The 14,964-nt window shown below is 37.2% G+C and overlaps 1 protein-coding gene across 3 annotated transcripts in view; it reads right to left on the bottom strand.

Moving 5' to 3' along the window:
* gpm6ab (glycoprotein M6Ab) overlaps positions 1 to 14,964 on the bottom strand; it is a 76,782-nt gene that overhangs the window by 39,610 nt on the left and 22,208 nt on the right. Inside the window, exon 1 of one of the 3 annotated variants that reach the window (XM_088644460.1) lies at positions 12,885 to 13,377. The exons of 1 other annotated variant lie outside the window; for it this stretch is intronic. In XM_088644460.1, coding sequence (XP_088500586.1) covers positions 12,885 to 12,921 — 37 coding nt within the window. In that variant the 5' untranslated portion in view covers positions 12,922 to 13,377. Of the gene's footprint in view, positions 1 to 12,884; positions 13,378 to 14,964 lie in introns of those variants that run through there. One more of the 3 variants, XM_088644439.1, reaches the window with a different exon arrangement.

Here is a 14,964-nt window from a genome sequence, read left to right as displayed (position 1 = left end):
CTGCACAACAAAACCTTAGTAATTCAGTGACCTCCACTGGAATGCAAATTATACCAATCTTTCTAAACACAAATTAATAGTTTTCTAGATCTTATTTTCTCATTAGTCACGTACAAACTACAACAGGCAAGCTGTAAAAACAGGTGCATCTTTCAAACCTGACAAGATGAGGCAGTTATTGTTAGGACTTAAAAAGTAAGAGTATAGAGCTATGGACAGCTTTTCTAAAATGTGAAAAAGAGCTTTTTGCAGTTCTGCTGTTAACTTTTGTCTTCTCCTGTATTAGAACTCCAGGAAACAACATTCGCAGTAATGCAAGTTCATGAAAGGCAAGTCACACACTACATTTGTGGGTTAAGAAGAGCTGAGTCTCTCAAGTCTTGAACTATACTGTATACAGTATAACAAAATCATACGACTGCTAGAACATTCATATGACTGCTAGAAATTAGGCCATAATAATAATGTTTATATGTTTTTAATGGTCAGATGCCAATTTACTTCACTACTGAACTATATTGAGTCTGTCTCCTTTACTCTCAAAGCGAAAGTAAAGAATTTCTGAATGACTGATTCCACATAAAGAAATGAGGTTGTATACAGAAAAAGTCAGTGTTATAATGGTTGTTAAAGCAGTCTTGAACTTGAATTCTTGTTCATGCAGTTTTGATCTTGCAAGTCAATCTTGAAATCTTAAATGTAAGTAAATTATGATAAAAGCAGTATGTCCTTTAAGCTTAACAAAACAAAGCAGCGAGATAAATCCTCTGAAAAAAAACAATTGTTAGGATAACTGGGCCAGGAAGGATTGGCTGTTTTTCATCTTGGGGAGACAGGCGAGATGGTGGGGGGATGGGCCAACAGCAGGGAGAAAGAACCATATTAAAATTCATCAGTCCTATTAACATACAAAAGGCTTTAGCAGTGGCGAATACAGAAAACAATTAGAGAGCAGAAGGTTAAATGCTACTGTGGAACAATATCTAGTAGAATATACAGTATCTACAGGAGGTATGAATACGTGAAGAAGAAAAGGAGGTTTAAATGTTGCACACAATAACATATTTAGCTATACAGTATTCTTAAATATGCCAATGGTTGTGTGGGCCCTTCGATGGACTAATGTTACATCCAGGGCACAGTCTCTTCTCACTTTGATCCTTTGCGTCTGTAGTGCTAGGCTCCAACCTGCTTAACCCCTCTATTAGATGAAGCAGTGACAGATAACGTATAAAATGGATGCCCATGCAAGCAATCATGATGAAAACTTCTTTTTCACTTGTTTTATTTGCTTGAATCACGAAAGAATTGAAAATGCCCAAATTGCCTCTCTAAATCAAAATGCCAATTTTAAAAATGCATGAAATACGCAGCGCTGGATGTGTTTTTTACATCAAACGTGGAATTCCTTTTAAGGAGCACCAACACTTTTTGACTGTCACTGTTTAGTTTCAGTGTGAAGAAATCCATTATTTTCTCCATTAAAAAGGAAATTCATTTTTACACACATATATACGTACAAAGTAATAGACAAACATTAATAGTAATAAATAAAGCAATATTAATCATAATATAGTAATCAAGCTATAGTAAAAAACAAAAACTGACTGCTGCTACTACTGTAAATCTGTAAATCTACTACAGATGTTGCCAGTATAAATAAAGAACAATGAACCCTAAAGACAAGACAAACTCACTAAAATTTTACAATTACAATTTTAGTGTACTTGAAAAATATATACAGTATACTGTATATACTGTATGATAAAATACACAACTAGTGGGCATGCGAACACCTAAGATCTGATGATGCACGTGATTTGTCAGTGCTGGCTAAAAACATGAAATGGCTACAGATCCTTTTCCAAATCCTTCTCTGTTCAGATATAAAATATTAATGTCGTTTTTTTTTTAGCCTTTCATGTAAAAGATCCACTATTCATAAATAAACGCATGGAATGCTAAAGATGAAAGAGGCAGTCGGGAGATAATCAGGTGTGAACCTGCCTCTCTCTTGCAGAGAAGAAGGATGGTAGTGACAGTAGGAGATGCACTGGGAGCAGAAAGCACACAGATGGCACAGATACTGTGCACAGCGGTTCAAGTTGAAATCATTCTTAATTCTTCCACCACTGTCTCCTGCTTTTTCAATGTTTAATGACTGTGCCAGATGGAAAAATCTATCTGACCCAATAACAAAAGCACAGCTGACCTAAATGGTCCTCTTAAATTAAAACATTCCCAGATTGAAACTGCTACAGCCACATGATGTACTGTGATGTGACTAATGTGAATGTGTATTTATTTGAAACTGATAATGCACAGTGTACATGTATCAAAAATAAGATCCTCTCATTTAAGTCACAATACCATCCCAGATATAAAAAAAACAGACACATTTCACCTGAAAAATACACCAGCAGCCTCAAAAGAATGCTGCACCATTCAAACCGAACAATATTTCTATCTTTTATTCTTAGCTGGAGCTTTAAAGCTATGCTGCCTGCTACCACCTATGGTCTTTGTTAGCCCTTGTGACTGACAGACACTGGCTGTTTGCAGCCAGGGATCACACATCCTATAAATCAATTTGAAGACTTGTCAGTCAAAACCTGCACTTGTGAATGACATTTAAATCACAGTTCCCTCACACCTTCCCAAACACAGTCAATACCCAGGGACGGCCAGCAGGATGTTAGCAATGAGAATGAGATAAATGCTTTTGTGCGAAAAAGTAAAACAGTGCATAGAACAGACACAATATTACACAAGCAATCTCAACAAGTAGAACATTTGTGGTTTCTTTTATCTGCCAATTCAGTGTACAAGGCAAAACTCACAGGGCGGTGTGGTGGATCTGCGGCTAAAGATCCGTGCCTGTGGTGGGGTATCACGCGGCCGGCAGAGGAATCCTGCTCTGTCGGGCCCCTGACCAAGGCCCTTAACCCCAACTGCCCCGGGGGGCGCTGTATAAATGACTGACGCCGCACTCTGACCCCAAGCTTCTCTCCCTGTCAGTGTGTCTCATGGAGAGCAAGCTGGGGTCTGAGAAAAGACAAATGGCCAATAAAGTGATCTTATCTGAACTGATGATGTTTAAATATTTGAAAAAACACTTGTAGTACTCATAGTGTTCATATCAATGCACAAACAGTATAATTAAATAAGCATTTGTTAGACATTTGTTAAATCATTTTTAATAATAAATATTTCAGGTTTGGTTAAAAAAGGAATCCATTTTTCTCATCTAAGAAAATGGGAAATGGCACTACCAGAAGTCTTGTACTGTTTTATTGTTCACCTCATTTTTAAATTATTAAAGATATGCAGTACTTTACTGGGAGTTTTTTTAAAATGTTTTCTTATTCTGATTTAAAGTGTCAAAAATAGTTTGGTTGAACTTTTAGGAAATAAGTGGCTTAAACATAATAAAATGTTTTGTGCATTTAGCCTTTTATAGAGGATTCTAGAAATTGACGTCCCACAAGATGCTGAAAGCTTTGTGCATTCAATACGATGCACCGTCATAGCTTTCTGCTGGTTGGAGATGAAGAAAACATTTTTCAAGTGTGAAGTATGTCTGCTGAAAATTCTGGCACCCTGAACAGTAATTTAACTGCAGCATGAAAAGGTACTGATCTGTGTCCCTTTACAGGCTAGATGTACATGTACAGGATTATAAAAATATGCTGTCTATGCACATTTCTCTAAAGTGTTTGAATTTCATAATATCATTTGTAAACCACTGTGTGGTGATTGAAAGAACAAGAGGTCCCTGCTCACACAGTCTTATCGAAGGGGGTGCTGACAGACATCATCCTGTGTGAAGAAATCTTAATGAATTCACGCAGCTTTGCTTTTAATTGGGCTGGTGCTGGTGTGAGAGCCTGGGTTACAGCTGCCTCTCTCTCTTGCACCTCTTTTGAAGGTTTCAAAGAGTAATCATAGCGTGTCAATCACGGCTAGATAAAAGGTCTGTTTCTGAACCAGGCTGACAAAAAGAAAATGACGCACTGTGCAGAGGACTGCCGAGACATCAGATAGGTGAGATTTCATTTTCTCCACACAGGTACAGTATAACCATTCCACTGGTTGGTAGAATATTACATCAGTTGTGCAGAATGTAATAAAAGTCTTAACACAAAATACCTTCTTATATCCTCTTTTATGACGTGTGTAAACATCATGACAAAAATCCAGAGGCACTGCCCCACTGCTTGGTGTGCTGACTACGTGTTGAGCAAGTATTACCAATTATTTCTGCATGAGCATGCATCTCCAACAATCACACCTGTAAAGCTATTCATCATTTGACATGTTGCTCATTTTGCGGCCCTCGAGGGGAGACAATTAATTAGAGGATCAATCACCCACCTCTCAGTGATGTCACCCCAGGCCAGCAAGAGTCGCTTTTTGCTGGGAAGCCAGGAGAGCTGTGACAAACACATCTGAACCCTGCCATTGCACAGTCCCAGACAATAGCAGCTAGCATGACCTGGACTCTAACAAGCAACAGTGGGATCAGGCGGACATGAGTGAGCATCTCGGCTTTTAACTTCACAGGCTGAACTACTCGGGATCACTGAGCTAATTATTTTTAAAGTCTTGCTCATTATTCCACTTCATACCTCGACCTTGCACACCTAAGATTCCTGGCGAGCAGTTATTCTTTTGCATAACCTTTTAACTTTGACTAGGAGGGGACCTGAATCAGGTATTCAAAATCCTCAAAGCCACTAACAATGTCAACCCAATGGATTTTTCAGAACAACATGTAAAATGCAAGTCAGAGGACACAGGTGGAAATGACGAGGAAGTGCATTAAAAACCAAGAACAGTAGACAGCTTTTTACACAAAGAGCTGCGGGAGTCTGAAACAAGCTACACAGTCATGCTGTTGAAAATGATTTTAAGAAACTGCTGAATGAGATATTTGGATCAATAAACTACTATGAATCAAATGAACTTGATGAGCTGATTTTCCTCCACTCATGGTGGAAACCTTTCTTATATAAGACTGCAAATAACTTCTACTGTATAACCAGAAATAACTAGCAAGCTTTTTACCATCTTAAAATAGGAAATATATTGATACAGCAAAACCAGACGTATTTCCTGCTATTTATTTCCTATTTCTGTTTTGAATGGAGCTTCACCCTGACGTATTATGGATGTCACATCAGAATTGCGGAATGACTCTCTTACATTGTTTATAAAGCTGACTAGACTTGTTGAGGAAGAAAAATTAAACATAAATAACACGCATAGTCAGTACAGTACAGTACATAGACAGACAGGATTATGAGCAAGAAGGCCTGAAGCTAATATTTTTTAAATCCCTACAACACTGAATGCAATCTACCTCATTGCAACAACATTTGACTGGATACGGAATCAGAATCCATATACATCATTTTCATTTAAAAAAACAAATGTATATAAATTTAGGGTAGGTTATGTACATCAGGTAGCTAATGTATCAAGCTTTTAGATCAAGTAGATGTTTTCTAAATACAGCAACGTTTAACAGTGGATATCATGTTTCTCATAATGCAAATGTAATTAAATTTGTTAGAAATGAACACTAAAATTCCAATCTTCTCGTTAAGCTGTGTTATTGTGGGCTGCAGCCAAAGACAACATCAAATTGATTGCTTCATAACACAGTCCAGATAAAAATACACTGGGGAGCAGTAGAAGTATCTAATAATCACAGTAAATCATTACCTTGATATCTTTCTTTTGAAAGGTTTATGTAAGAATTTGAAAGATATTCTTTGAGGCATTCATACCATGCAACTGACACAGTATTCTTGTTTAAGGATCCCAACATAAAAGGAAATGCTACAACTCATAATAATATTTTTAAATTTCTCTAAAAATGTTTAAACCTGACAAATGATAACACCCACTGTTTATTGAGCAAACCTAAAAACACATACTACTCCAGATGTGAAGGATCAGCAAAGTCATGTAAAACAAATCCTTTAAGCACTTTTTTCCAAAGCCTTTTTGACATGGTAGCTTTCTTGAATTTTTTCACCAACACACAGAAAATGTGGTGCTAATAACATGAAAATAACATGAAGCCCTTGCTTGATAAAGGGAAACACTTTTTTTTTACTTTATTATTATTTTTACTCACTGACATGAGTTTGGCTGTGCAACATTGCTGTACCCTCAGTACTTAAGATTACATGTAAATCTTAAAGTACTGTATCTCAATTTAACTGTGGATGCATCCTTCTACATTTTAATATTAGAATAATATCATAATGGTACTGTTAATTTTTTTTTAATTTAAGGCTTTTAACATTTAAACAGTTAAGCATTTAAAATCCTTAATCAAATTCAATTCCCTGAAAATGCATCATAACTCATAACGAGTCCAATAATTATTAAAAATGAGAAAATCAATACTTTTGAAGTTACCATACAGAACGTTTTGCAAAGTGAAATGTTGCGTTGGGTGTGGTATTAAAAAAGTAAAAGCATATGAGAGTGGGACAGCATTTGTCTCTGACCTTTTGTTACCAACTGCCAATATCTGCTATATTGATCCACTCACTCAGAAACAGTGTCACACACAAGATGAACACACTATACAGAAAATTGTTTCTTAAATATGTGCTTTAGTTCGTAAGCACCAATCAGAGAAAAATCAAGCATAGTTTACCATTTTCTTACAAATGAAAGATGCATCATTTGTCATGTCATGCAAAATGTTGTAGTTGCAAAAACATTTCAAGAGCAAAGAAAAATCCAAAGAATCTAACAAAAGTAGCAAGGACAAAGTACTTGTGACACCAGGAGTGATATACTGTATCACTTCACAAATGCCATGCTAACCAATACCCTTATTTCTACAGAGAGTAATATATATCGAAGTGTTGAGGTTTGCCTTTTCTCTGCAGTTTTTATTCCTGAAGAATTCCCAGAACGCTTTAGACCTTTGCAGGTATTAGTGGAATTGGTTTTTTGACCACTGCAGTGAAGCACCTCTGGGATGCTGTGTGGTGTCCATTTTGTATCAGCAGTCTGCTATACGATACATACTGTACAGTGGAGGAGTGAGGAAGTAATTAGCTAGCACTGCCAACTACTGTATACTGGAGGGGAAAATGTACATACTTATAGGAAAAACAAGTCTAGGAAGAGCCTATGCCATACACTGCTGACCAAAATTGATAAAATAAAGGCAGAATTCAGTTTTAATTGTTTGAGGCAAAACCATCTAAGGACCATCCAGATACTCCATAACCATGACCACTGTCATAAGGTTGGTGTCTACAGAACTGAGAAGATTCCTCTAGTCAGCACTTAAGATCTGCATTTACTATTCGAGTCTCACCATATGTGTCAGTCTGAGGAGGAAGAAGCAACCATCACATTGAGGTGACATCTCCCAGCACATGGAGGAAAGAGCTGACCCTTCCAGAGTGCTGCCAGACTAACAACATTACACTTTGCTGCTGCTGCATTCATTTGCTCCTACTATTCCCACCAGTGTCTGAAGGACTCCTCCACACATTAACCAGCAAACCTGTCCGTCTACCTTTGGGGTCAAAGTGCAACACAAAGAGTAAATCATCTCAAAGCTGATCAGAAAAAATGTAAACTTGGAAGACTCACAAGGGCAACTTTGGTATTCTAAAGTCAGTACAGGGCAGCACTACATTAGGTTGTGCAGTAACTGGTAATTGAAACTGGGTTCCATAAATGTGGGAATGGTGTTTTAATCTAGAGTATGTAGTGTTCAATCTGTTAATGCTGCTAGTATTTCATTAGTATAATCTTGTAACAGTGACTTGTAAAACTGCACTTTGCAATGTACAGTATCACAATGAATTGGAGCCCAAGCAGTCCAGAGTACTCATTGTTTACCTGGTCCTTGCGTTTCCTTTTTCCATAGCAATAAAAAAGAAACTCACTTTGCTAATAACCTTGTTGTTCTAAAATATTTTGACCATGCCTAGACAGAAGGAAGGACTGAAAACACTGTTTGCATATCACAGGGCTCCCTTTCATGACCTGCTGAGTCCTCTTGCACAGCCACCTCGAGGTAAATGTCCTGAAGGAAATCACACACAAGCACATCACATGTCCCTGCTCCCGGACAACTCTCAGACGTTTACTGACGTATACTGAAAGCAAGTGTTTTTTAACTCTTTTTTCAACAGGCTCATTCCCATTTCTGAAATGTGGAAGGCAAAACTAAATAAATGCATGAGAGCCAAAGGCAGGACACTGATCACCATTATAAGAAGGCAGGATGATTAATCTGGGATGCAATAGCTTTAAAATGATAAACCGGATGGATATTTCGGCCTTTTATTAGCTTTTTAGGCAGCATGGTCAGGTGTCTTGGATTCTATATGAATGCTTGCCTACCAGAAGAGCTCTGTTAACAACCATGCAAACTTCAGGGCTTTTAATAACCTTTTTCTGCATTCTAGCACCTCATTCACTCCTTTGATGGTACACTGTAGCTCCACCATGTATTAAATAAACCTTTCCAATACTGCTGCTTCATGCAGGCACATGAGAAACGAAGCTACATGACAACTCCCAGCACTTGCCCTTTGTCATACATAACCCCGATAACCAACAATATAAAACATATGAACCTAAAATGACAGGGGCTAACACTAGCACAATCACAATTTAATATTATACCAAAACGTTCCTCTTGACCAGTGATGTGGAGAAAAGGATAACAATAAAACTAACAAGTAACTGAAAATCTGCCTCTGACATCACCCTTCTCAGCACATATTTTTTCTCAGTTGCACATCTGCACATAAATTAATTTAGCAAAATCTGTTCTGATACTGTAGAAATTTGCTTTCTAGTACAACACAAAATCAGAATTACCTGTAGAAATGACTATCCCTCATAGCTGACTTTGGACATGTTGGATTTATTCATGTAAATTGCACGCAATGAGTGCCCACCGATTTAAAAGGTTGTAGAGTAAATACATTGTTTGGAATTCTTGGCATTATTTTTCATAGTGCAATTCTTTATTTTCTTCTATACCAATATTTTAGTGGATTTTGAGCTAATGAGCTTTCATACTTTAAATGCAACAAGGTTACTAACCACAGGCAAGCTCAACAGTAAGCTCAATGGGTCCTTTTAGTACAAGACAAAGGCCAAATCAGATCTTGTTTAAGATACAGCCTAAGCTTGGTTTAGCTCCTTTCATTGTTAACAGACAGCACTGTGTCAGAAAGAGTGGACAGGAGGTTGGAATATTGGACTGTAGCTCTAAAGGCATTTACACAACATAGGAAAGCTCCTTAATTTATAGAAGTCTACCCAATTCTATGAACAGACAGATGAGTGTACTAAATATATTTTTTTTAATGTGCCAAAAAGCCATTGCTGAATCACCTTAAAGATATGCAATGGGAAACAAAAATTACAATATTACTTGGAGTTATCAGGGTAACTATAATAGTTCAGTTGGCAATACTTGCAAACCACAAAAACAAATTCAAGGTACTGTACTGTGCTGTATGTAGTAAACATAATCTGATTGTCCATTCATGACAAACGAGATACTTTGTCATGGAAACATCCCTCACTTGAACAGGCTAGCAGTATCTACAGTATCTACAATATAAGCTATAAATGTAGCTTACAATTAGGCTAGGATATGACTGAACACAGTGCATTTCAGGTTTACAAATGTGCTTTTCACTTTTCTTCTCGGGGTAAAAAGTTTGTACTAATGCCTATCTTTACTGCAAGAAATACTTTCCAATATTTCCAATGATCTTAAATCAGTTACATGTTATCTCATAATACAATTAAATTAAGCGCTGTCAAGTGGTGTGTTTTAACCTATAAAACACACAATACCCCATAGTACTATTCACATCTTCTAAACAAGTTTCACTTAAAAGACAGGAAAATGTCTAAACTTCTGTCTGCAATTTTAATACAAGCCCTCAACAGATTTGTTGAGATCTGTTAATCAACAAATATCAATGCCAGATCAATTAGACCACATCAGTTTTGGTCAGATCCTATTCTCATGTACTGTACATCATTCTTTAATAAAGGAGCTATTTTATTAATCTGCTTCTGCAATAAATGAGAGGTGATTGATTAATGCATTTTTCCTCAAAAGCCACTAACCCAGTGTAGTTTCAGCTTCTCTTCCTTTCGATTTTAAGTTACACTCAAAATACAGATGTGAGTTTTGAAGATTTACAGTCCATGGTAGCAGACTAAATCAGTCTCAAATCACAACAGAAATGAAATATGACGCAAAAAGGCACTTCTGTTTCACTATGCAATATAGAGGAAAACAACGTAAAATGTTAATTAGGTCTCCACAATTGAATGCTGTCTTACTGTAAACAGAAGCAAAGCTAGAATCTATTTTACAGATGTTGTAAAAACATTAAATAAGAGCTGCAAGGAGTAGTACAAACCAATAAATATACTGTACATTTTCTTATCTGAAAGGTTCAAATATTTTCTTCAGCAGCAACAGAATACTCAACACGCTAGATCATGACTTAAAGTGTGAGAACCACAATTTCTGATATTGCCATTTCTCAATTTACACATCTACAGCTAATGTCATTTTTGTGTTATAGTAGTGATCTGCATGTCAAATGTTATCTGTCTTCCATCCTGTCTATGCATAAGAGTCCCGGAATGCTTACGACAATGGTTCATCTGTCTGTTGATCCACTTAAGACCACTAAAGACGAAAATTAATCTGGAGCACTCCGCCATCTGCTAAAGATTAATGTTTTATTTATATTTTATTAAGATTTGATGGACAAGCAATGTGACAGTGGACCACATTTTTGCCCAGGGGGAAAACCTAGCAGGCACTGGTTTAGTGTTATTCCTTTTTAGTGCTCATCGCCATTACAGTCGGTCTCAAATTTGTTTTTTCCCCTTCTTGAAAACAACGTCATCGATGGAAAAAACAGAGAGTGCTTGACCTATTCATTGCTTTTTGCCCTCTTGTATTTTCATTACACACTTCTCTGAAAATACCCGCATCGCTTGCTCACTTGATTCGCAGAACATCATACTGTAATCTCATTGTGATCAAGCAGACATCGTTCGATTTGTCTCGGTTCTTGGTCCATTGAGGAAGTCACCATGACGAGCAGATAAGAAATGACGGTGAACTAAAAATGCCATTGTTTTGGGTTGCGTTGAAGCGAAGGCTTTCATTATTTCACAATAAGCACGATAATTACTGGCCGTCCTTAAAAATGCATTATGATTTAATTAGATTGGTAATTGGTACAGGTGGTACTGAGGTTTGTCATTAAGCGACTCCATCTTAAAACACACGTTAGATGATGAGCATCTTCTCAGGACTAACAGGTGTAAGAGCTGCAATATAAATCCATCAGCAATGGCTTCTTCAAAAGCCAATGAGCATGTCTTGGGCAATAGACCATAAAAACAAACAAATGCATTGTACTGAAGATGCATATTTTACAGACGAGTGTTTCAGTGCAATTTGTTTTCCTTTATAAACTCGCATATGGCGAACAGACAGCTGTGTTTTTAATTTACCACCCTCCCAGACAGAAGCAGAGATCAGGATAAAAAAAAAATCTGAATGCTTAAAGCTACCCTATTTTTCATAAGTGGGTCAGTTTTAATGAGCAAGCATAGCAGTTACTTAAAGAATGGTACAGTGTACACAGGATACAGTAATTGCAGCTCTCTAATAGTGAATATTCTTGATTTCTCATTTCTTTCCACATGCAGACATATTTGTTAAGAAATTAAAGACATGAAATAATGAAAATTCTAGAAGTACAGTAACACTGGTGTGGGGGAGGAGGCGTGGGTAGGATCTGATAATCACACAGTAGCTAAACCTGGAACTGTGGTCTCAGTCTTTCCGCCAGAAAATGCTGTATTGTTTTTTTTAATTATTTGGGCTTAGTTGGTTTCTCTTTTGTAAAACGCATTTGAAAGCCTCCAGGGAGCAATAAGATAAATGAAATGTCTAAAAATAAAAATATAGTTCATGGGTAGAGGAGTGAAAGGAAAAGTTAACACAATCCCTGACCCTAAGCATCACAATCTACAGGGCTCAAGGCAAAGTGTTATGTTGTGAATAATGTGTTCATCATAAAACATTATTCCTGAGAAACGTATTTAGATCTGCTTGAAATGCTGGGAAGATCTGGATACACATGCACACGTTATTTATGTATATTGTCTATTACATAAGCAAAGGAATCCATATTGCTTTGGTATATGTCACAAATATATCCATGCTATGTGCAAACGTGCAAATCCAACAGACATATTCTTTAGAAAACCTTATCTTTTTAAGCACAGACATGAAACCACAAGTCATATTCCAGCACCACATAAAGCACTTTTGTGTAACAAGCGTTTGAAATTTAAAAAAAACTACGAGGGTTGCCAAGAGTTAAACTGAAAAAGTCAAGGCTAGGTTCTGAATAATTGCTATATTGTTAGAATATCCTTAGAGGAGTACTCTCTAGTTCACTTTCCTTCAGACTCCTTTGACCCATCTAGACAAGCGTGAAAACATGAAACAAATGAAGGCTAACAAAGGCAGTTCTCATGGACCATCCATACACAGGATGCAAGCGAAGAGCTGTTTGTCCTGCACACACTACTGTGCTTAATTAGAATTCAGCTAGAGAAAAATTAGCAATACCGCACCAAACAGATCCCACAATTTTCCCAATATTTCCTCGATAGATACCATATATACAGTACACAATGTCTCCCATCCTACTCAGTTTGCTAAATGCAGAACACACACATGCATTCCTAGGCAAGAACAGAAACAAGATTAGCACTCATTCTGCATACAGTATCAAAAGAGAAAACAGCTATTTTATTTACAATACCTTTTTGTGTCTGCCCTTCTTCCATATTTTCTTCCATTGTGTTTCTTTTTACCTTGAAGTGAAGCTGCTACACAAAATTCAATAGAGCCCACAGTATGGTATTTTAGACCCTGTTATTTTTCCCCTGAAAGCTTCCACAGCAGTGGCTCAGTAAACTCCTCAGAGCTTAGCTCAGAGACTCTCACACTCCCTACTTTGCTAGGAGATTGCTTGTCAACTGTAATTTCATTCAAATTACTCTTCCGTGAAGATTATCAATTTTTCTTCTCGACGCTGTCCATTGTAAGCCACTGTACACAGGTATTTAAGCGACTATCCCTTGGAATGTGGAGGTAAAATTAAGCTGTCTGTAAGGGAAAGAGGCATCCACGCTGAACAGAGAAGGTGTTTAAAAAAGATATAGGGGCTTGTGTTGAAATAGACGCTTTGCATTAAAAACAGCCCTCTGCACAGGGAACAGATGGAGGGGTGTATCTGAATGAGAAGCAGACCACCAACCCATATTCCCCCTATTGCTAAGAATGGAAAATCCCAACATGCTGTGGGGTTTTTTTTCATGCTGCATTAACTGACTCTCACCAAATGAACACATTGCTGTAAAGAAATAAAAACGCATTTTCTCTGGATGGCTATTTCTAAATTTCCTAACTAAAGAGATGCAGAGGCAGAACAATGAGAAAAGACATTCTGTCACAAAACCCCTGATCATTCATAAATTTGCCCATTGTTATCCTGTGACAAATACACACTAATCAGGGTTGCTACAGTAAATACCCTTAGGATATCGAGTCTGTGAACCCTGGAATAATAATTCAGTGATGCCATATTGCTTCCCTAATCTTGGGCTATCAACACCACTCTGCCATGTGTCATGTCTGAGGACAGGAGATCACCTTCTTACACCACTGAAATATACTGTATTGGTAGGATGCAAATTTCAAACACTGAGTGCGCTAATAATATCACAGGCTCGCTGAGCAATGACCAGAGTCCATTAAATTAACACAATTATTTATTAATGAAAGAAGGACCATTAATTACGATAGTGTAGTCAAAAATGCAAGCAGCAGTGTCTGTACAGCCTAGCAACAAGATAAGCGGAAGATGTATGAGCTAGCTTATATGAATACATTAAAATGATTGGTTATACACCACATTACACAGTGCATATCATTAATATTGCAATGCACAAGAGGCATTATTATTGAACAGTTTTACCCTAGGCAGTGTGCTGCTATCAGGCACCATAAAAGAGTAACGCAGTCAAACATACCGAAGAGGGGTTGAGTAAAAAACACAGAAACAATGGACGAGAAACACAGCAGTGAGGAGAGAAAATGCCATCAACATGAAAAAAATCTATACTGTATGTTAAACTGTAATTTAGTGTCCAAACTGAAAGCCACGACACAAGAGCTGAGAAGCAGCAGTGCTTACTGCCACATCACCATGCTGAACCACTTTGTAAAACTGCAGAGCATAATTTTAATTTTACATAGTGTATAATTATTAGCTTCTGAACTTGAACATTAGAGTGACATCAATGTAGTCAGTCTGTGTTAGAATGAAGAGGATTTGTCTAACTGACAGCATTTACTGAATATTTCTACCACAAACAAGTCATTTATTTACATAGTGCATGCACTTAGCAGATAGGATTACAATCCAAGATCTTTTTTGACACCGTCAGCACATGTATTTTCCATTGGCAAGGCACTTGATACAATTCTGACATTACTTTCAATCCAGAAGGATTTATGTTCCTTTATTATTGTCAGATTGTATGTCCTTATACAGCAATTTATACACAGAGCATTCTTCAAAGGTTCATTCTTTGACTGTTGTAGCATGATCTCAGATTAAACCTGTTGTGAAAAATATGGATGCATTTGACTTCAGCACTCCCTTGACTGAAAGGCAACCCTTTACAATAACTTATGAAAGTTTCTCTCTCCATCCCACACCTGAAAAAAACAGCTGCTGAAGAATTTAAATTTTCATTGGAAACTTTGCTCATCGCCTTCCCAGACTATCACACACACTTTACAAAAAAATCCCTTCCTACCATTCACAATCATGG

The sequence above is a fragment of the Lepisosteus platostomus genome, chromosome 1 (genome assembly GCF_059453375.1).
Source record: "Lepisosteus platostomus isolate fLepPlt1 chromosome 1, fLepPlt1.hap1, whole genome shotgun sequence".
In the NCBI taxonomy this organism is placed as follows: domain Eukaryota; kingdom Metazoa; phylum Chordata; class Actinopteri; order Semionotiformes; family Lepisosteidae; genus Lepisosteus; species Lepisosteus platostomus.
Note: the sequence above shows the minus strand (reverse complement) of the source record. Positions and strands in the feature narration are given on the sequence as shown.